The sequence below is a fragment of the Schistocerca serialis genome, chromosome 2, assembly GCF_023864345.2.
Source record: "Schistocerca serialis cubense isolate TAMUIC-IGC-003099 chromosome 2, iqSchSeri2.2, whole genome shotgun sequence".
Taxonomy (NCBI): Eukaryota; Metazoa; Arthropoda; class Insecta; order Orthoptera; family Acrididae; genus Schistocerca; species Schistocerca serialis.
Window position 1 is genome coordinate 313,218,542 of NC_064639.1, and position 24,395 is coordinate 313,242,936.

Below are 24,395 nucleotides of genomic sequence, written 5' to 3' on the forward strand. Positions count from 1 at the left end.
TGCCCAGATTCTTCAAGCAGTCTAGAATCATCGCGAATTTTGTTGCGGGATGCAAACCAGGTCTGTCTGCTTTGACAAGTGCGCGTAGACTGAAGGCAGCCGCATACGTTCTCCACAAGACAACCTGCTCACAACTGACTGTGCGGAGCCAACCAGCTGCTGTGCAACAAAACATGCTCTGATGGCTGCCGCACACAGGAGATCATGGTTTCCTAGTGCATAGGCTGCAATGAACTGTCACTGTTTTATTAGCAGCCACAGCCAGACTGCCTAGTGCATTACAGCCCTTGGAGAGAGGGAGGGAGGGAGAGGGGGAGGGGGAAGAGATAGTAGCTTTCACTGCTGACTCAGACTAGCAAGAGAGTTTGATGGACAAGTGAAAATATTTATTGCCATAATGAGGAAACTGTAGGAACTTCTTTTTATTTTCAAAGAGATCTGCAATAAATAGAAGAATAAATAGAAGATGAGGCAGCAACTGAGTAGTACACTCTTAAATAAACTGGCTGTTGAGCAAAATCCTAAAAGCATAAAACTGGAAATATTCTACAATAGGTGACCTAAACACCCTCCCACCACCCCTCTCTCCCCCATCACCCCATTGCTATAAAACTTTCCATCCTTCACTACATGGTCCCCTTTGCTGAATTTGTCCTACCATTCCTCTTCCAAAGTTTGTTGTTAGTTGAATCTTGTTGGGAAGGCCAAACATTTCAGTGTACTTTGTACTTTCCAACTTTTGTTCTTTCCTGTCTTGGCACCCTTCCTTTCTGGATAGAGTAATGAACCCAACACAGTAACAGTAGCCATCCTATGTTGTTGTTTTTTTTGGGGGGGGAGGGGTGTTGTTCATCAAGTACCTACAATGAGGTAACCCCTTGACCATGCAGTGAGCAGGGATAGCAGGCAGTGGTTAACTGTCCAGATTGCTGTGGCTGGGTGGCACCCGTGGGGCGAGCCCCCATTTGGATTTAGTGGCACCCATGCAGATGATTCGCAAATAAAGGAATGTAAACTTTCTTTCACTGGTGTTTGCATGGTCTCAGTAATTTCTTCTGAAGGAAAGAATTACTACAACCCTGAGGGATGTGACCTGCAATGTTACCTCTCCTGGATACTTCCCAGGATTCTGCTGATCTGCAACCGGATACCAGCCAGCCTCTGAAGGAGCCATGGGTTGCTGGTCATAGGGCTTCATATTCCTCCTTTTGTCCCTGAAACTATGGCAGACAAACTGTCACAGACACTGAAACCATCCAGTGAGAAGTGGGACAAAAAGAAGCCCACTTCGACAGAGGAGGTTCAAGTGGTTATTGTGCCACGAGACTCTGACTCTGTACCTGTTGTGACCAGATGAAACTACTTTTGACCAGCCATGAATGTGGTTCCTTTGATTGTTCTGGGAGAAGGCTCATCAAACTAGAACAAATGAATATTAATTCACATAATTACATAGATGAATAAAAGATTTACCTAACTTTGACACACTCCTTTGCCACAGGAGTACTGGATAATTTAAAACTGTCATTGACTAGCAAAGCATCATTTGATGCACTAATTAGCAAACTGTTCTCTTGATGCACAATGTTAAAACTTTGCTGAGGCACACCTCATCAGAAACTTAAGAACTTGGACCTACACTATGTTTTGAGACTGCTGTAGCTGAGGTCACGAACTGGGCTGAGCTCTTGCGTACTTGACCTCTGGTGCAACGGCACTGCTGTGCTGAAATGGGGGTGAGGTCTTCATTTGAGATTGCAGCAAGCCCTTGCTAATGTCTGTGGTATCAATTCACATTATCGACTTTGTTGTGTCATCAAGCTCTCTGGACACTACCACAGTACCCAAGGCAGAGTTCCTGGTGACGTTTATGGTACTGGATAACCCCCCCCCCCCCCCCTCCTAGTGGCAGCAGGTAATCCTTGGGCATGACCTACCTCCATGATCCCTTCACATCCCCACTGAATACCAATTTGCGTTGCCCTTCTGGAAACTAGGCCTTGGATGGAGTTTGCATCTGCATTCTGGATTCCATCTACAGCAGACCCATGCAGCTTGATAAGACTTTGGAGGCTATGGCTATTTGTGTGAGATGGTCTTTGAATTTTGTCATCTGTGACGTATATCGCCCTCTCTATGATGATGTGTCTCAGACCATGTCTTCTGCATTGATTTCTCAGCTCCCCCACCCTTTCTCATTTTGGGTGACTTCGATTCCCACAACACTGTTTGGGATGAAACTACAACCACTGGCTGCAGTAAAGCTACTGAAAATTGGCTGTGGTACAGCTATCGAAACTTCGGCACAGAGCTCAGTCCTTCTCTTGAATACTGGTGCCCCCTCACACATCTTATTGCCACTGATCTTTCCATTTGCAGCCCTGGTCTTTTCCGCTCCATCTTTTGGACGATCCATGATAACCTTTGTGTCAGTGATTTTGGATCGTCTCCTCCCTTCCTCAGTATCAGTCACCTGGGTGTCAACACAGATGGGCTCCAAAAGTGCTGACCAAGATGCCTTTGCCTCTGCCGTCACCATAATCACACCACCATGTGGGGGTATTGATGCGATTGGTGAGAGCACAACCATAGCCATTCTTTCAGTAGCAGACTTAGCAACTGCCATTCCTTGAGATCCCTCCATCGGGGCTGTCCAGTGCCATAAGTAATATCCATCGATGGAGCACCTCATTGCCTTTAATTGGCTCTGTGCCTGGGTCTGCGACCTCATAAAATTACAGAAACATGTTACTATCATTAAACTACATACCCCTCCTTTTCAATTTTGGGAAAAGATTTGATGCTTCTGTAGACACCAGTCCACCACAGGTGTATATGGTATCTCCCTGAATGGTGTTCGCTACACTGACCCAGATGCTGTCGCCAAACATTTTACTCTACATTATGCTTGAGCCATTGTGTCTGAGAATTATCAGCCTGTGTTTCATATCCTCAAACGGGCTGGAGCAAATTCACTTACCTTTTGCAACATGTCATGTGCAGCCATATAATGCTCTGTTTGGTGATTGGGAAATCGGTGACCAAGCTCTTTGCCCTGATAGGGCTGCAGGGCCAGACCACATCCATAGCCAAATGCTCAAACACTTACTGGATTGCCAACACCACATCCTTGCCATTTTCAACTGTATCGGAAGCAAGGGTGATTTCTTGGCTCAGTGTCAAGAAAGTGTGAGCATTGTGATACTGAAACTGTAAACACGCCCTTAAGATGGACAGCTGTTGCCCAATTAGTCTCGCTAATGTTCTCTGCAAGTTGCTTGAACATATGATGAGCCAGTGACATTGTTACTACGTTTGAGTCTCTGGGTCTTCTGTTCTGTCCTAGTTCAGTTTTCACCAAAACCATTCTACTGCTGATAGTTTGGTCTGCCTGGAGTCTGCTATCCAGTCAGCTTTTGCCTGACATCAGTACCTTATTGCTGTCTTCTTCGACTTGAAAAAGGCTTAGAGTACCGCATGGTGTCATCACATCCTTGTTTTCATCCGTGGGTAGGGCCTCCGGGGCCCCGCTCTGGATTTTTCTCTGGAACTATGTGTCATGCTGTGCTTTCCAGGTTCACATTGATGCTTCCCATGATACCCACCATACACAGGAGAATGGGGTACCCGAGGGCTCTGTATTGAGTGTGCCCCTTGTGTAGTAGCTTTCAGTGTTTTAGCTGCAACTGTGGGTCAACACTGTTGCCCTCCATGTAAACTGATGATTTTCACATTTACTATTGTCTCCCCCCCCCCCCCCCCCCCCCCTTCCCCCCTCGCATGAACCGTGGACCTTGCCGTTGGTGGGGAGACTGATCTGGCCTTGGAGCACTAACCAAAATGGCCTTGCTGTGCTGGTACTGCAAACGGCTGAAAGCAATGGGCAACTACAGCCGTAATTTTGCCCGAGGGCATGCAGCTTTATTGTATTGTTAAGTTATGATGGCGTCCTCTTGGGTAAAATATTCCAGAGGTAAAATAGTCCCCCATTCGGATCTCCGGGCGGGGACTACTCAAGAGGACGTCGTGAACAGGAGAAAGAAAACTGGCGTTCTACAGATCGGAGCGTGGAATGTCAGATCCCTTAATCGGGCAGGTATGTCAGAAAATTTAAAAAGGGAAATGGATAGGTTAAAGTTAGATATAGTGGGAATTACTGAAGTTCGGTGGCAGGAGGAACAAGACTTTTGGTCAGGTGAATACAGGGCTATAAATATAAAATCAATTAGTGGTAATGCAGGAGTAGGTTTAAAAATGAATAAAAAAAAATAGGAGTGCGAGTAAGCTACTCCAAACAGCATAGTGAACGCATTATTGTGGCCAAGATAGACACAAAGCCCATGCCTACTACAGTAGTACAAGTTTATATGCCAACTAGCTCTGCAGATGATGAAGAAATTGATGAAATGTATGATGAGATAAAAGAAATTATTCAGGTAGTGACGGGAGACGAGAATTTAATAGTCATGGGTGACTGGAATTCGGTAGTAGGAAAAGGGAGAGAAGGAAACGTAGTAGGTGAATATGGATTGGGGGTAAGAAATGAAAGAGGAAGCCGTCTGGTAGAATTTTGCACAGAGCATAACTTAAATCATAGCTAACACTTGGTTCAAGAATCATAAAAGAAGGTTGTATACATGGAAGAATCCTGGAGATACTAGAAGGTATCAGATAGATTATATAATTGTAAGACAGAGATTTAGGAACCAGGTTTTAAATTGTAAGACATTTCCAGGGGCAGATGTGGACTCTGACCACAATCTATTGGTTATGAACTGTAGATTAAAACTGAAGAAACTACAAAAATGTGGGAATTTAAGGAGACCTGGATAAACTGACTAAACCAGGGGTTGTACAGAGTTTCATGGAGAGCAAAAGGGAACAATTGACAGGAATGGGGGAAGAAATACAGTAGAAGAAGAATGGGTAGCTCTGAGGGATGAAGTAGTGAAGGCAACAGAGGATCAAGTAGATAAAAAGACGAGGGCTAGCAGAAATCCTTGGGTAACAGAAGAAATATTGAATTTAATTGATGAAAGGAGAAAATTTAAAGATGCAGTAAATGAAGCATGCGAAAAGGATTACAAACATCTCAAAAATGAGATCGAGGAAGTGCAAAATGGCTAAGCAGGCATGGCTAGAGGACAAATGTAAGGATGTAGAGGCTTATCTCACTAGGGGTAATATAGATACTGCCTACAGGAAAATTAAAGAGACCTTTGGAGAAATGAGAACCACTTGTATGAATATCACGAGCTCAGATGGAAACCCAGTTCTAAGTAAAGAAGGGAAAGCAGAAAGGTGGAAGAGGGTCTATACAAGGGTAATGTACTTGAGGACAATATTATGGAAATGGAAGAGGATGTAGATGAAGATGAAATGGGTGATACGATTCTACGTGAAGAGTTTGACAGAGCACTGAAAGACCTGAGTCGAAAAAAGGCCGCGAGTGTAGATAACATTCCATTGGAACAACTGACGGCCTTGGGAGAGCCAGACGAATGGAAAACCTGGTAGAAACCGACCTCGGGGAAGATCAGTTTGGATTCTGTAGAAATTTTGGAACACGTGAGGCAATATTGACCTTACAACTTATCTTAGAAGAAAGATTAAGGAAAGGTAAACCTACATTTCTAGCATTTGTAGACTTGGAGAAAGCTTTTGACAATGTAGACTGGAATATTTCCTTTAAAATTCTGTAGGCGGCTGGGATAAAATATAGGGAGCGAAAGGCTATTTACAATTTATACAGAAATCAGATGGCGGTTATAAGAGTCGAGGATCATGAAAGGGAAGCAGTGGGAAGGGAGTGAGACAGTGTTGTACCCTGTCCCCGATGTCATTCAGTCTGTATATTGAGCAAGCAGTAAGGGAAACAAAAATTCGGAGTAGGTATTAAAATACATGGAGAAGAAATAAAAACTTTGAGGTTCGCCGATGACATTGTAATTCTGTCAGAGACAACAAAGGACTTGGAAGAGCAGTTGAATGGAATGGATAGTGTCTTGAAAGGAGGATATAAGATGAACACCAACAAAAGCAAAATGAGGATAATGGAATGTAGTCAAATTAAATCGGGTGATGCTGAGGGAATTAGATTAGGAAATGAGACACTTAAAGTAGTAAAGGAGTTTTGCTATTTGGGGAGCAAAATAACTGATAATAGTCGAAGTAGAGAGGATATAAAATGTAGACTGGCAATGGCAAGGAAAGCATTTCTGAAGAAGAGAAATTTGTTAACATCGAGTATAGATTTAAGTGTGAGGAAGTCGTTTCTGAAAGTATTTGTATGGAGTGTAGCCATGTATGGAAGTGAAACATGGATGATAAATAGTTTGGACAAGAAGAGAATAGAAGCTTTCGAAATGTGGTGCTACAGAAGAATGCTGAAGATTAGATGGGTAGATTCTATAACTAATGAGGAGGTATTGAATAGAATTGGGGAGAAGAGGAGTTTGTGGCTTAACTTGACAAGAAGAAGGGACCAGTTGGTAGGACATGTTCTGAGGCATCAAGGGATCACAAATTTTACATTGGAGGGCAGCATGGAGGGTAAAAATTGTAGAGGGAGACCAAGAGATGAATACACTAAGCAGATTCAGAAGGATGTAGGTTGCAGCAAGTACTGGGAGATGAAGAAGCTTGCGCAGGATAGAGTAGCATGGAGAGCTGCATCAAACCGGTCTCAGGACTGAAGACAACAACAACAACAACAACAACAGCAACAACATTGTCCCTCCGCTGTAGGTGTTCCTGAATACCAACTGCAGGGTGTCATACAAAAAATGCAGTCCTGGGCTCTCACCCATGACTTCCGGTTTTCAGACGCCAAGACATACATCATGCACGTCTGTCACCGTTGTAATGTCCATCTGCAACTGGAACTTGACCTCAACGACCGGTTGCTCAATATGGTGGAATATCTTTCACTTTCTGGAAATGGTCTCAGTGCCCAGTTCACAGGGCTTTCTCATCTTCACCATGTTAAGTGAGTGTGCTAGTTACACTTCAATACTCTTCACTGCCTCAGTAACAACAGCTGTAGTGCAGACTTGCAGACTGCAGTTCACATACAGTGTGTCTACTCCGAACTCCAGCTTCCCCTATTATTGCTTCCTGTACAGGAGCAATTGCATACTCTCCCATGGTGCGTACCTCATCCTTGGATCTTTCTTGACATGTCCTTTGGACAAAAAGAATCTTTTGACCCCCATGGTTTTTCACCACTTGTTCCTGGTCATTTTTGATGCTTTTTGAGGTTCAGAAGTGTTGTACAGTGACAGCCCAACCAATTCTTGTGGTCTGGTTCTCAGAAGAAATTGTGGGCAACAAAGAGAATCATGTGCATGTCTCAAGTCTTTCGAGCATACTTCTCGCAGGGAATCTACCGTTCTGTCACCTCCATGGTGGCCACACTCGCTTGACCCACAGCCACATTCTATGACATGAGGATGCATCCAGCCATCAATGTAGTGCTCGCCTGATAGTGGCCCACATCCTAATGGACTGCCCTAATTTGGCCACCTGATGGTGAAACCTTAACTTGCTGACACGTTTCCTATGGTGCCAAAACAACAGATGAATTGGTTTTATGTGTTGCCTGTGAAAGTGGTTTCTACTTCTCTCTGTGAGGTAGGGTACATTGGCCTCAGAGGCCACGGATTGGTTTTGCATCATAGCCTTCTCAGACCCAACGGGCCCGTGGCTGTCCGTGCTTGGTGATCTGGTCTGGCTCCTGCCCTTCCAACCCTTTTAATTCTTTGTATTCCTTTCCATGTGTCACTGCATTACTGCCTCATCGTCATTGTTCTGTTTCTTGGGATTTTGACAGCATGTCCTCGTTGCAAGTTTTCTTGTGATAATGGAAGGTGAGGAAGTGCCAGTCGCGTGCAGAGGGTGTGTTTCCCAGTGCATAACATGTCGTGTGGGCCTCCAACTGTCTTGTGATTGGAGTAGTTTGCCCACCCTCTTACACTTTTCTCACTTCTACTTGCTCCTCTCTCTTGGTTTTATTGTTTCTTTGTTGTTTGCTGTGTCCTTCCTTTCTACGGAGTCTTCCAGCCTTGATGCATATAGAATGAAGGGACTCATAGCTTGGTCCCTTTACCTCTGTCACGCCAATCCAATCATAAATTTGCAGAAAGAGTGGATAGATGGAGTTAATATTGGAGCTAGAAGTTTAATTAAAATTAATCCATGTAATCTAATGATGGATACCTTCATCCTTACATTCAGATTCTGTGTTTATGACACGATACACACAATGAAAAGAGCTGGGGGAAGAAAAGAAATAGTGTGTGTGGGGGTGGGGGGGATGAGCGTTCATCCAGCTGTCCATTCAGCGGAAGACAAGGAATATTAATCGACAAACTTTTAGTACATCTTCCTTTCAGAAAAGAGGATGAAGCGTTGGTTAAATTATGACTATTCGGTGGTGATGTATGAAAGACACCCAGGGCCCCAGATCGAGGGAGACACAGGAGGATAAGATGAGAGAAATTAATGCTCCCTGAGTAATACCTTAACAGTCTTCCTTTTGACATTTCTCACTCTTGTTAAATGAAGAAACCTCCAGTTCAGAGGTTGCCTCCTGTCTGTTGCTAATGAGCAGCAGTTTTCATTTTTATTACAATAATAAAAATTCTGGGATAAAAATAATGAACAAAGTGAGAAAAGGCAATCACTCACCTGTAGTTCATTGGTGCGTGGCACATGTAAAGTTTTCTTCAACCCAAAGGTGCATTTGAACACCACAGTGCTGTATTACTGGATGTGGTATGCCCTTGCCGTCCTCCGACCTTCGAACTTATAGGGGAGCCTACAGTTTAATGATGTAATTCAGCATTTTTCACAGTAATAGTCAGACTTGAAAGAAGTGGTCCGATATGCACAAGTTACCACTCTTTCTTTGTACTCTCAAGTGCGCAACATAAACAGCTAGATGTACCCACACATATCTAGAGCATATGTGCTGTTTCTGAGTGGTTGCTCTGGTTGACAGGTTTGGAGGAAATAAAGTGAGTGTAACAACAGGGAGGAAGTTAGGTGTATGAGCAAGGGCTGGGTATGGAGGTAATGGGAGATGGAGGGCTGACAAGTGGCTCTCAGTGGTAGTAACAAAATGGGGACCGAACAGAGAAGAAGGGGGTACAAGGTTGGAACAGGAGATGAATGGTGTGGAAAACGATAGGAGAGGAAATGGTGAGGGTAAGTGTGTGGCCAGGGAATAGCGGAATTTTAGGGTTGGGGGATTTGCAAAAATGGCAGATACACTGGGAGATAGTTGCCCCCTGCATAGTTCCGAGGAGCAGATAATGGTGATATTACCAGAATGCCATGGATATTGTTGATATAGTTGTTGAAGAAACTGGATTATTTTTATGGAACCATGTATTATATGAAGATGAACATCTAGAAAGCAGCTCTGTTGATATCAAATCACCATCAGTCCCTCCATTTTGAATACTGTCACTTTGTCAGTAAATAGTCCCTATCCTACCATTGTTGTTCCTGTAGATACTGTATATGAAACGGGAAGCAAGCGTTACCAAAGTATACTGATAACCATGCCATAGCTTTTGCAGGCAATGTCCTGTCCAGAATGTCCAAAAAGCTTTCCCCTGCCACAGATACCAACAGATCCATCGTCCTTCTTAACCAGTCACCAATCAGTAGTCCTCTTACCACCGTAAATCATCCAGGACCTGAAAAACTTGATCACCTCCTTCATTGAAACTTCAGCTGCCTCTTTGTGTCATTAGGAAATGGGCTCAACCCCACTGTCTAAAATAGTATTATATTACCCATCTAACTTATGCACCACACTAGTCGTGGATGACCCAGATACGATATCTTCCTTTACACCCACTCACCATTTTGTGCTGTATTCTTGTCTGAGCTGTAGGAGTGACAACTAACCACCACTCGTCCTCAAGAATAGCTATCTTCAGATTGTGGCTGACCTCAAACTTGCCCATTAGTTGCTGAAAATGGTTCACGCCACAATGTTAATTAGTTCAGTAAGGACCTGTTCAGTAAGGACCTGTTAATTAGTTCAGTAAGGACCTGTGACGTTGCCGGCCGAAGTGGCCGTGCGGTTAAAGGCGCTGCAGTCTGGAACCGCAAGACCGCTACGGTCGCAGGTTCGAATCCTGCCTCGGGCATGGATGTTTGTGATGTCCTTAGGTTAGTTAGGTTTAACTAGTTCTAAGTTCTAGGGGACTAATGACCTCAGCAGTTGAGTCCCATAGTGCTCAGAGCCATTTGAACCAACCAACCTGTGACGTTTGGATCAACTTCTTCATGCAACACCTATTCTTCTCAACTGTACAGACAGGATTGTACATCCAGCACTTTCCATGTTTGTTCAGTTTCAATGGCGCAAAACTCTGTTAATATCCTCCCAACTCCCTTATAGTCAGTTGTTCCTCTCCTGTAGTTCTACCCCTTCCTAGTCCTACACTGCAAACCTCTTTCCCTACCACTGTCAGCCTGAGCACTCCTCATAGTTAGCCAGTGTTGCTATGGCCCGTGGGTGGGGGCATTTGGGGTATCTGCTTTGTGCATGTGAATGTATTTACTGCTGCTAGATAAAAAAACTAGAGATATCTTGAAAAATACACTAATGGAAAAAATTGGTACACTAAAAAATAATTAGTGTAGAGTAATTAAATTTTGGGAATACATTTGTCTAGTTAACGTATTTAAGTGATTAACTGTTGCAAGATCACAGGTTAATGTAAGCATGAGGTAAGCCACTGCAAATGTGAAATGCTGTTACATTAATAACTGGTGTAGCTGCCAGAATGTTGAACACAAGGATGCAAACATTCATGCATTGTGTAGTACAGGTGCCGGATGTAAGCTAGTGGGATGGAATTCCATGCATGTTGCACTTAGTCGGTCAATAAGTTGTCATCTGATGATGTCCCATATTTACTTGATTGAGCAGGCCAAGGCAACAGGTTGACATTCTGTAGAGCACAACAGCGGTATGTGGGCGATTGTCCAATTGGAAAACATCCCCTGGAATACTGATATGATCTTCATAAGTGGCAGGCAGTAGGTCGAATCACCAGAATGACATACAAATTGGCTGTCAGGTAGCATGGGATGACGACTAGAGCTCCTGCTGTCATACAAAATCGCACCTCAGACAGTAACTCCAGGTGTAGGTCCATGTGTCTAGCACACAGACAGGTTGATTTCAGGCCCTCAACTGGCCTCCTAACCAGCATACAGCCATCACTGGCAACAAGGTGGAACCAGCTTTCATCAGAAACACAAGAAACCTCCATCCTGCCTTGCAATCATTTCTCACTTGACACCATTGAAGTGCAAATGGTGGTGGTTAATGGAATGCACACTACAGGGCATCTGGCTCAGTGCTGTCCTTGAAGTAACCGTTTACAACAGTTCATTTTGTCACTGCAGTGCCAACTGTTGGTGGAGATGCAGTATGATTCGGTGGAGCCATATGCTGAACTCCCTCTCAGTAGTGCCGCGTGGCTGTTTGGAGCCCTGTCTTCTTGCGATGACCACTGTCAGCAGTCATGTACATTCCTGCCAAATCTTTCTGCTATATTACAGAAGGAACATCCAGCTTTTCGTAGCCGTGTTACACAGCTTCATTCAAACTCGGTGAGCTGTTGATAATTGTGTCTTTGTCGCCTTAAAGGCATTGTTGACTAATTTCAACTCATTGTGTCGTATCTCATAGGTGATTAACACTCACAACCATTACAGCATGTATTTAAAGCAAACTTGATTTGCATCCTCATAGTGGTGCCACTAGTGCCACTCTTATGTGACTGGTGTGAAATTTGATTAAACATCATCTTTCAGATGTAGAAACACCCCTACTATGTGTGTATGTCACACACAACTCCTCCTTGGTGTTGCAATTTTTTTGCTGTCAATATAGTAATGTCTCTGAGCTGTTACTTAAATTTCTGTGCCACACATAAAGATGAGTGGTAGGTTGACCTCATTTTTTATTATTATTATTATTATTCGTTACAGTCAACTTTGGACTACGCTAAGCATCAGTCATTTCTTGTGCTTTTTCTTGCGTTCTTCCCAGTACTTCTTCATTTTTTCTGAGTGGGCTTCTTTACGTTCTTGCGACCAGGTTGTTCCCGTCTTCTTTGATTGCGTTCGGTCTTTGAATCCCTGTATTTTGTTGATGGCATTCCTATATTCCATTCTGTTGTAAACTGTCTCTGGTATAATGTTCATTTCTGCAATGTCTTCTTTTACTTCTTTCAGCCAGTTAATTTGTGTCTTTCTGCTTTCCATGTATTCCAGGATTTTCTTTGCCGTTCTTTCTGGTGCCATTCTTTTGACATGCCCATAGAAACTCAGTCTTCTCTTTTTAAAGGATGTTGTCAGTTTTTCAATTTTCTCGTATAACTCTTTATTGGATCGCAATTTATAATCCTGTCCATCCTTTTTAGGTCCTAAGATCTTTCTCAGTATTTTTCTCTCTTTTATTTCCAATTTCTCCAACAGACGTTTTCTGTTCAGTGGGATGCATTCAATCGCATACAAACTTTCTGGTTTTATTACCGCATTGTAGTGCCTGAGCTTGGCATTGATGGAGATCGACTTTTTATTGTATTCATTTCGGCATAGCTGGTATGCCGTTTCCATCTTTATTGCTCTTTCCTGTAGTGAAACATTTGGTAACCCTGTCAGTGTAATCCATTCCCCTAGATACTTAAATTTATGAACTCTCTTAATTATTCCATATTTAGTTTGCAATGTCTGTGTTGGGTCTGTTTTGTCCTGTATCATCAGTTCTGTCTTTTCATACGATATTTGTAGACCTGTCTTCTCAGCGATCTCATGCAGCATTTCTATCTGAATCTTTGCTGTTTCGATGTCATCTGCCAATATTGCCATGTCATCAGCAAATGCCAGACATTCAATTTTTGTTTTATTTCTTCCTAACGTTATCCCATTTTTCACTCCAGCTTCTGCCATCTTCTTTCTCCATTCCCTGACCACTTTTTCAAGGACAATGTTAAACAACAGCGGGGAGAGCCCATCCCCTTGTCTAACACCTGTTCCAGTTACAAACGGCTGTGACAATCTACCCAAAAACTTCACTTGCGATTTTGTTCCCGTAAGGGTGTCCTGGATTAGACTTCTGCTTTTATCATCAATCCCAAATTCTTCTAATGTGTTAATCAGAGTTGGTCTATCAATAGAATCATATGCTTTTTTGAAGTCTATGAATGTAATTACTAGATTTTTCGATGTGCGTGCGCGAAGTTGTATTATGGAGAGTAGACTGAATATCTGTTCACTGCATGATCTTCCTTTTCTAAACCCAGCCTGATATTCACCCAGTTCTTTCTCTACCTGATTTTCAATCCTGTTTTGTAGTGCCTTGGATAGGATCTTACAGGCCACTGATAACAATGAGATACCTCTGTAGTTATTTGCATTTGTCTTGGCACCCTTCTTATGTAACGGATGAATCAATGCTGTCTTCCATTCCTCCGGAATCTTCTCTGTATTCCAAATCTCTTCAAACAGCGCCTCGAAATTATTTATGTTTTTTATATTTATTGATTGTAATTTTGTTTTATGTGAGGTTTTTCATTTTGGAAATTTAAAGAAGACTATTCTTCTAAATAAAATGAACTAAGTTTACAGCATGTTGTCCAAATTAAACTTTTAAATAAACATAATTATCTTAATAGAGATGTAACCCACCAATCTAGTCTGGCAACTACCTGAGATTTCGTTTTCCCTTAACAGCAACATGCAGTTTCAGACCATACTGCATAATGTTTGTGAAGTTTCAAGGTTAACTGCTTCTCAAACTGCAAACATCACAACTTCACGCAGTGCTTATGGCAGCTCTTATGTATTTTTGTCTCTTTTCTCCAAAAAATGCAAGAAAGCATTTTAATTTGGGCACATGCCTTCTTTGTTGTGGTATTAAAATAATATGACTTGAAAATTTTGCACACAGAGATCTTTGCCTCAGAGCATCTCTTAACTTCTTGTCTGATTTGATAAAAGAAATTCAAAATTTCCGTGTGTTTTTGCCTGTGTTTGTATACTCCTGTGGAAATTCCAGTTCCATCTCCAGAGTTAACCAAAGAACCTTTTTTTTTATTTATGTAATAGCATCTTGGGCAATGTTAATACTGTTGAAGTCAAATAGGCATTCTTATAACTGAACAATACTTCATAAGCCCATACAGATTATTTTAAAATCAAAATAAACTAGTGCTGCCTGATTTTTGTTTTGTAATGAACATTTTTCGTAGCGTGATTGTTTGCATGAACTTCATTGCTCATTGTTGAGCTGTTAGTCACTGTGCAATTTATTGTGTATTATTAGATGGTGCAGAGTTGTGGTGTTGTGTGGAAATGTCTCATAAAACATGCAGTATTAAATTAATAACGTATCACAGTTTCACATGTTTTAACGTGCCTTGATTGTAGTTGTGTTTTGGAAGAAGATTCTGTGCATCACATATAAACTTCAAGGACATTGCTTCTAAACTGACACTTGCTGTTGTGTTGATCTAGTGTGCATCTCATCCTTAAGAATATCAATTTTTGTTTACGCCAGTGGTGTATTTGTGTAGGAATACTAAGGTCTATATCCAGCAGTGGCTGATGATGATAATTATGACAACTCAAATTGTTTTCCTGAGTGAAATGGCGCAATGAATAGGACACTATTGTCATATTCCGAAGTACAACCGTTCTGATTTAGATTTTCGTTATTTACCTGAATCACTCCAGGCAAATGCAGGGATGTTTCCTTTGAAATGATATGGCTGGTTTCCTTCCCCATCCCAGAAACAATCTGAGTAACATAAAAATCATGTGTGTTTTAGCATCCAAGTAAATTATCCAAAAGCATAGCAGTCATAATTATTTTTCTCTTGCCTGTCTATTGCTAATGCTTCTTCTTTTAGGTGGCTAGTAATCTGTTCTCATATAATATTCCTATGTTGTTGTTGTGGTCTTCAGTCCTGAGACTGGTTTGATGCAGCTCTCCGTGCTACTCTATCCTGTGCAAGCTTCTTCATCTCCCAGTACCTACTGCAACCTACATCCTTCTGAATCTGTTTAGTGTATTCGTCTCTTGGTCTCCCGCTATGATTTTTACCCTCCACGCTGCCCTCCAATACTAAATTGGTGATCCCTGGATGCCTCAGACCATGTCCTACCAACCGATCCCTTCTTCTAGTTAAGTTGTGCCACAAACTTCTCTTCTCCCCAATCCTATTCAATACCTCCTCATTAGTTATATGATCTACCCATCTAATCTTCAGCATTCTTGTGTAGCACCACATTTCGAAAGCTTCTATTCTCTTCTTGTCCAAGCTAGTTATCGTCCTTTACTAATGTGTGACTTGGTAGCTCAGTTGTCAAATGTCAGACTATAAATCACCAGTCTCCCCCCACCCCACCCCCCCCACCCCTTTTTTTAAATCTGCAATTCCTTGCCTCCAAAGGACAGAGGGTTCATCTGAAAGATGTGGCTAGAGAGGAAAGATGTGAAGAAAAGAACAGAAAATCTTTTCGTCACATCGATAGCAAGAGTATACTTTTAAATTCATTGAACACTTTCTGTATTGCTCCTCTTTTGTTCAGTTTTTTTGTTCAATTTCGTTTGTGAACAGGGCTTCAACTTTGCTTAGATCAATTATGTTTTTTCCAATAGAAAATAACAATTCCGTCTTTTGCAACTGAATTTGCCTGTTTTTATTAAATGTCTTTTGCATGTGCATGCGAGGCTTCTTCAGTGCCTGACAATAAAACACAACACGTGGTTTTTAGCTCGAAAGACAAGCTTCTATCAGAGGATCCTTGTTGTTAAGTTTTTGGGGGTATATTTAGATGATAAATTATCTTGGGGTCAACATGTACAAGATATTAGTGGTAAACAGTCAAGAGCAATTTATCTGATAAGGTGACTTACTAACTGTGTACCTGGAAAGTATGTTAGAACATCCTATTTCTCTTTCTTCCAAAGCATATTAACATATGGTATTATTTTATGGGGGAACTCTAGTTGTGTGCATGGCATCTTAATACTGCAGAAAAAAGCTATGAGGGTAATTACTGGTTTGTCTTATAAGGTGTACTGTAAACCATTGTTTTGTGAACAAAAGATCATGACTGTAATAAACTCATACATGTACTATCTTTTAATTTACACAAAATAGAAGTTACCAGATGCAAAACACAGAGGGAATGTACATTGTTACAGTACAAGAGGGAACAGATGCATTTATCCCCCATACCACAGACTTTCAAAATCACTGAACAGTTACGAACTCATGGAGCACAAATTATTTAATACGATTTCACCATCTGTACAAGAATTACCCATACTAGATTTCAAAGAAATACTGTATGATTGGCTAGTTAACCACCCATTCTGTGACATAAATGAAGATTTTAACTTAATATAATAATGTAACAATAATAACAATCTTTTTGTTTATTTTCAAGTGTCATTTGTATTTTATAATATGTGTGGTGTTGTCTATTGCTGTAATGACTGAATAACAATAAAATTATTGTTATTATTATTATTATATTATTATTGTTTCTCATACCTAAATCAATAAATATTAAAAGAAATGGAGTCAAATGGACAGATAAATGCAATACCAGCATGGTAGTTGACAAGAATTTTGAGGGATGGAACATAGAATATAGGGACAGTATCAGGAAATAAATTGAGGCTTTGAGAGAGCCACATTGTTTGTAGTTTTAGGTCTGAAAGAGACAGAACAAATGACAAAAATGAAAAGCAATGAGAAATGACATGCATCTCATAGAAGTGGAGTTATCAGATTCAATATTATCGAAGAGTGGACAAATTTCACACTGTTAGAGTGCATCCAAATGAAGAACTGGCATGTTTCATATTGTTTTATGACATTAGTGGCAGAGAGAGCTGAAAAGTTCCTGTGAAAATCTGCAGAACGCATCAGGTAAGATTCCTGTAGATTTCAGTGCTAGAATTGGAAAACAGTCAGAAAAGAATAAAAAAACTGAAAGTCACAGTGTTAACAATAGTATGATGTATGCTGACTTTGGTGTTGCTCACAAGCTTTTACCAGTCCCCATCCAATAGAGAGAGAGAGAGAGAGAGAGAGAGAGAGAGAGAGAGAGAGAGAGAGATTCACACAGCAGAGAAGAGAAATAGGAGATAAGCAGGCAAGGGAGGATGAGATTCAAAATACAACCATTCAGAAAAAATTAATTGTAGAACCACAGGAGGAGACTATCCAAAAGCTAGATCTGTAGTGATTTGAACGTGTCCAGCAAATCTCAAATGATTATTCACTGACTTCAATGAAGATAAAGAAGGAATATGGCAGCTTGGACGCATTTGTGAAGAGAGAATTGAAAAGGCACTGCAGGATAGGGGCCTGTCATTGAGAAAAGAAGCCATAACTGCAGTCAGAGAGAGACCAAGATCCCTTTCATCATCTATGTTGTGAGGCAGACGCTTAAACCATGGACACAGGCTAACTTATTACATGTTTAAAAGTAGCTGTCAGTAAACGACAGGTTGTCTTAAATTGTAATAGCAAGAAGAAACCTAAAGGGGGTTTAAGGTTAAAAAAAGGGGGAGGGGGGGGGGTCCCTCAAGAAGGAGAAGTTTCAGACATTCCTCACAGCCATTGTATCACAAAGTTGCGTATGTTTGTTAACAAAGTTGCCAAATCATGTTTCAGTGCTTTAAATTGTCATAACTCATGGTCAAAATTATATTTGATTTTATCTTAATAAACTACTATGGGACTTAAATGAATAGATTAAACAGACTCTTTACTGGGTGACTTAATGTCTGCTTTCTATGAGAATTTGTCATCTACAGTCTTAACTTTGATTATGCAGGGATAGCACTTGCATCAGGGTGAAGAAGTATCAGCTACACTACTGGAGTTAAAGTGCTTTACTAAAATTATTTCATACCATTATAAGAATTTATTATGTTTATTCTGAAATGAATTGACAAAATATATTTATTTCAGATAGCCTGTGATTCGAATTTTGGAATTCCAAATGGTGTTTTGCTACCTGAAGATAATGCACAGAAAGTTCAATATTCAAGTGAAGAAGCTGAAAATCTTGAGAAAGAGTTAGATTGTCTGATGACTAGGTTAACCAGGGTATGTATACAAGTGTCGCTGATTTGCTTGTCAATAAAATAAGTATTGGTAAGGAAAGTTTTGGTGGAATGTAAATAATTTCAGAGTAAGAAAAGTGCTACAAAATGTGCAGGTGCAAGAGTGACACACACACATTACCATTTATAAATTTGAAAAAGGCCCATGATAGCATACACACACAATTTTAAGGTGTACTAAGATGAGAGGATATCATTTCACCTATTTTATTTGACATAGTCTTACTAAGGGACCATCAGACCTGTTAATCACGTTTTTCATGAGTCTCGTTGTAGATCTCTTGAGGGCTAGCTGGTTTTCATGTGACAGTCCCTAGTTTGTGAGAAAATCGTTGTTGGAATTTTATGCATTCTGCCGATGTCTGTAACATTAAAAACGTTGTGAGCAGGTGAACATAGTTCAGGGACTAAGTTCCACAGTTACCATGCTGGCAGTACGGCTTCAAACCCTGCCCAGAATATCATTAAATAGTGTAGATTTTGCTGTAATAACTTCTTTAATAAATCAATCATTACAGCAAATTTTCTTCAAATTTGTATTTGGTTTGTTACAGAATAGATAACAGAATCATCTTACTAACTGTCCCATGCTATGCTAGAACAAAGTTCCAGATGGTATTTGTTGCAGAAGCAACCGAAATACAAATTCATAGAGCGTCACATACATTTAATGATAGCTACTGTCTTGTAGGAACACAGATTATTCAGGAGTAATACCAAAAACCACAGTTCATTTAAACTAAAAAGTATTTTCATTTCTTAGATTAACTTCAGTGCAAACCACGTTGTACGAGGTTTGTTTTTTAAGTAAGGGCCGTTTTTATTTTAAAAAAAAGATACAAATACTTTTGTAAAAAAAACTTTTATTTTCTGATTCTACACACTTTTACCTATTTTTCTACATAGTTGCCTTGTTTATTTAAGCACTTGTCATACCATACAACTAAGTTTTTAATTCCCTCTTCAAAGAATTCGGCCACCTGCTCCGACAGCCAAGAGTTCACGGCCGCTTTCTCTTCAACGTCGTCATTGAAGCGTTGCCCGCCAAGATGGTGTTTCAGGTGCCGGAAAAGGTGAAAATCGCTAGGAGCAAGGTCGGGGCTGTATGGTGCATGGTCCAAAACTTCCCAGCCAAAAGAATCAATCAAATCCCGAGTCTTTTGAGAGGTGTGAGGCCTAGCGTTATCGTGCAGGAGCAAAACTCCTTTTGTCAGCATGCCGCGCCTTTTGTTTTGAATTGCTCTGCGGAGCTTCTTTAGAGTTGCACCGTAGGCATCTGAATTGATTGTCGTTCCTCGTGGCATAAAGTCCACTAGCAAAACATCGCGCCAGTCCCAGAACACAGTTGCCATAATCTTGTGCTTTGACAGCGTCTGTTTGGCTTTGACCTTGACGGGTGAGGTTGTGTGTCGCCATTCCATCGATTGTCGCTTGCTTTCGGGAGTGATATGGGATACCCATGTTTCCTCTCCAGTGACAATTTGACTCAACATGTCATCCCCTTCTTCCTCGTAACGAATCAAAAAGTCCAATGAAGTGGCTAATCTCTTCCCTTTGTGGTCCTCTGTGAGGAGTCTGGGTACCCACCGAGAACACAGTTTCTTAAAGTTTAGGTTTTCAGACACAATTTTGTACAAAACCGATCTTGAAACTTGTGGAAATTCCAAAGAAAGAGTGGAAATTGTGAATCTTCTGTCCTCACGAATCTTTGTTTCGACTGCAGCCACCAAATCATCAGTGATCACAGAGGGCTGGCCTGAGCGTTCTTCATCATGGACGTTTTGACGGCCATTTTTAAACACTCTAACCCATTGACGCACTTTACCTTCACTCATTGCATTCAAGCCATAAACTTCTGTTAACTGACAATGAATTTCTGCAGCAGATAGGCTTCTCGCGGTCAAAAAACGTATCACTGACCGTATCTCACACGTGGCTGGCGATTCAATAATCGTAAACATTATAAAGTAGCACAGTGATGCGTACACGTCAGCTACAGAGCTGCAACTTGCATCAGTGTGAATGGGAAGGATGCCGGCAAGTGGCGCGGTGGCTTGTTGTGGCATCCGCGCGAACTACGGGACTGTATGCGCGAACGGCCCTTACTTTAAAAACAACCCTCGTATCATTCCTGTGGAAGTAGGTGCACTAAATTGATGCAGAGCTAGAGAATGTATTTTTATGGAATCTTCCTTCAAATCGATTTCTCTATTAGTCTACTATTTAGCAAGTTTGGAGCATTTTGAATTTTTTTCGTGAAAATTATAACCTATGTGTAAAACTAAACATTCCATGGTTGGCAGAATGGAGAACATTCGGAAGGCATAATCTTTACAGTGTAGGTGCATGGTTATCTTTCATCAACAAAGATTTCATCTTCAAGTGTCTAATCAGTCTGGCCCTCCACACAAATCAATAATGGAAAGGAATTTTTTGTGTCCCATGTACAGAAGAACGACAAATTTTACAAACCCTTCGTGCAGCACTTCCATCGACTTCCCTGATTTCAAGCAAGTCACAATTACATTTTTTAATTTATGAGTCAAGTCGACTCTTTTGAACAATCCCACCAAATTTCCTGGATGACTTGTGCATACGTAAGAAAACTGAAGGGAATATCTTTCCTGGTGCGGTGATATATTGTGCTGTGAAGGAGACTACCATTGTTAAAATCGGCTTTCGCTCCTTGTTCTGCAAGGGATCTATTGTTCACAGATTTGTACTGGCAGCCAGTTTGATTAGTATTAGTTACATAATCAGTGTCAAAATTAGGGATGAGTCCTTTCACAGTTGCTAATAGTTCGTCCATTGTTGAGAACTCTTTGGAGCTGTCAAAATATTTGGAATTTTAACTACGAACCACAAATGGAATACATACTTGATGAAAGTGTGCAATAATTATAGATTTGTAAATGAAATTACCATGGCAAAAATGACTATTTTTGAATAACTGTGCTTGACATTTACCATGCAATGATATTATTTGTGATTTAAAAAATCACTATAGTGAAAATTACTATTTTTGAATGATTGTCCTTGACATTTACTATGCAATGATATTTGTGATTTAAAAAAAATAGGGTATTTAGGCAGGGTTTGAACCCGTACTGGCAGTGTATGAGCCTCAGCTCTTGTATTACACTCACTTTGTTGAAAAATGACTGACGCTACATGTGTGGGAGGCACGCATAAAACGTCATCAATTTTCTCAGAAAATTTACTAAAACTAATCCACAAGGGATCCGGCTTGCAGGAGGTGCGCATAACTAGACTTGCCTACACAGCTGGTGTAGCATTAATAAGTTGTTCCGGAACAGAATTAATCAGTATACTGTAAAATTATTACAAAATTTTTGAGAAAACAAGGTTAAATGTCAATGAAGAAAAGATGGAATATCGGATCCTAAGTAAGAAAATCCAATGTGATGCACCTCTAGCTGTAGGTAGGTTCACTTTCATGACAAATGACCACTTCAAGTACTTAGGGACTCTTTTTAGTAACAATAACAGAACAGATATTGAAATTAATGCCTGTCTAACAACAGTAAAGAAAAAACTTTTTAGCTTTAGCAAAATTTTAAAAGAGAAAAGAGCACTTACAACTAACTTCAACATCTGTACAAATTGACTGTTATACCGGTAACATTATATCGATGTAAAGAGTTAGTATTTTGAACAAAAAGATCAAGAAAAACTGTTAATATTCAAACTAAAAATACTAAGAATTTTGGGATCTGTATATGATGAAAATAAAATGGAATGGAGGAAAGGAAACGTGAAGAGTTAAGAGAGCTGTGCAATGCAGGATGAGGAAACATACAGAATTAAGAGAACTGTACAGACACCATAATATTATTAAGTACTAAAGAAAGAAAGGTCTAACTGGGCAGGCCGTATAGCAAGAACGAAGGAGAATATATTACCTAGAAAGCATTCCACAGAATAAAATATGGGACTAGAGGAAGAGAAAGACCCAGAATTAGGTGGCAAGATAGCATCCAGGAGGACACAGTTAGGGTAAACATTAACACAAATGAACAAGGAATGCACCCAAGAGCAGTTATATGGTTGATTAGGCCCTTGCCACATGTAAAGTCATGTCATCTGTATTGCTTCTTCAAAGACTGTTTTGTTTTTCCTTCAGGACTATTTCATATCAATTTCTTACCTTTTTTAAGTAGTAATTACTAGAAATATGTTAAAAATGAACTGTGTTTTACAATGCTCCCTTTCCATTTAACAGAAATGTAACCTTCTGTGGCTGCTTTCCCTGTCTCCCTTTCAACAATATTTCATATGGATTTGATTTTGTTGTCTGATCTGTCAGTTTCAGACAGGATGTACATGCATCTGGATTCTTTTTAATAATTTTCTTAATTTGCCACATTACTGTGTACAACGGAAGTATTTCTATTTGCTGTTTTCCCTTTTTACTTACAGAAAAGTTGCTCATATAAAATTGGAATTATTGCAATAAATTGTCATTTTAAATCAATCCAGATTACTTTTTTGTGAATCTGTACAGCTACTTACTACAGTTTGAGTTGTTCACTTTCTGTTTCTCCAGTTTCTCTTTGTCTTAATTAGTTATTAGAGATTGAATATATTTTGTATTTGCAGTATAAAATTACTAATTTTTTTTCACAGGCAAAGGCCATGAAATGCCATTTGGCCAGTGAATTAGAGGAATTTGAAAAATTGAAACCCGTAATAGAAAAGATGCACAATCTAAGACTGGAAGTATTAAAGAATTTGGTTAAACAAGTGACGCAACATGAACAGCAATTGAAGAGACTATCGAAAGTGTCAAAATCAATCTGTTCAGTTACCAGCAAAACAACAATGGATAAAACAGACTTTCCTCATAAATTAGTGAAAGACAAATTCCGTTGTTCCCCTCCTGAATAGTCACGTACTAGTGTCTGAAATTTGTTTCTGTACTGTGCTAAATTTTTTTATCAGTGGACTCTTTAATTTGTTTTGTATCCATATTTACTTTGCTCAGCTGTTCATTTACCTCATTCCTCACTAAATCACGCTTCTTGATTATCTCAGACTGTGAGCCGCCTTTTAACTTTTGTATAGTGGATTTTAATTTTAGTATTTTTTGATTTATCTGAGCCTTATCCTGAGTCTGAGTCTTAGAAATATGTTCTTCCGACTTATTGGCTTAGTTGTATTCAATTTGAAATTCAGGTCTGTAATTAAGTTATACTTTAGCATTAGTTATATCCAGCTTGACATTTACGTCAGTAAGAACATTTTCAAACTCTAGCATTTAAGTTACTGTTTAGTACAGGAGGAGCAGATATTTCCTCTCACAAAGTTGCTGCAATTGCCATCTCGTGTTGAAGATGTGTGTCGTCCCTCGGCATGGCTCACCACATGAAAATAAAAGTAAAAACCCCACACAACTCCTGTACCTTTACACTTGACACCAAATTTTGTAACTCTTCAGTTGCGATTATCATTTGTTGATAAGGAGGTGTAGGGATACTCATCACTCCTTTGGAGTAGTATACAGGGTGTCCTAAAAAAAAAAAACACTGGTAAGGTTTAGGGACAGGTCCCTGATACATAAGTAAGTAAAGAAGTCTAATAAACATGGGCTGTAAAATGCATACCTTAAGAGGTATTAGCACTTGTTCATCTTCAATACTATGAAATAGATCTCTTGTATTGCAAGGTTTTTGCTTTCTATATTTTGGGAGGAGGTACTGACCAAAACAAGGAAAAAAAGTCTGATAAACATGGAGTCCAAAATGCATACTGTAATTGCTAGGAGCACTTGTTCATCTTCACTAGTGTGAAACACATTTCTTGTACTGAAAAAGTGCTCATAGCTGTTAAAGATTGCATTTTAGAGCCCCCCATGTTTACTAGCTATTTTTCTTGTTTTGATCAATACTACCTCCTCGCAAAATAAGAAAACCAAAGAGCTTGCAGCAGAAGAGATGTGTTTCATAGCATCGAAGATGAATAAGGGCTCACATCTGTTATAGTTCGTGCTTTAGAGCCTGCATTTACTAGACTTTTTTTCTTGCTTTGGTATACTGAGCCTGTCCCTAAAGCTTGTCAGGATGTTTTTTTTTTTTTAGGGGGGGGGGGGGGGGTTGCTGGGACCCTGTATATCGCCACAAGGGCCAAGAATCTTTCATTGTCTCATATCAGTGTGTGACAAAGGTGGTAGATTTACCTATCTTTATAGAAC

The 24,395-nt window shown here is 40.2% G+C and overlaps 1 protein-coding gene across 1 annotated transcript in view; it reads left to right on the top strand.

Annotated features, from left to right (window-relative positions):
* LOC126457102 (protein MIS12 homolog) overlaps positions 1-23,787 on the top strand; it is a 40,463-nt gene extending 16,676 nt beyond the window's left edge. The window contains exons 3-4 of the mRNA XM_050093139.1: positions 18,030-18,167; positions 22,832-23,787. Coding sequence (XP_049949096.1) covers positions 18,030-18,167; positions 22,832-23,092 — 399 coding nt within the window. The 3' untranslated portion in view covers positions 23,093-23,787. The remainder of the gene's footprint in view (positions 1-18,029; positions 18,168-22,831) is intronic.
* Positions 23,788-24,395: the final 608 nt, after the last annotated feature.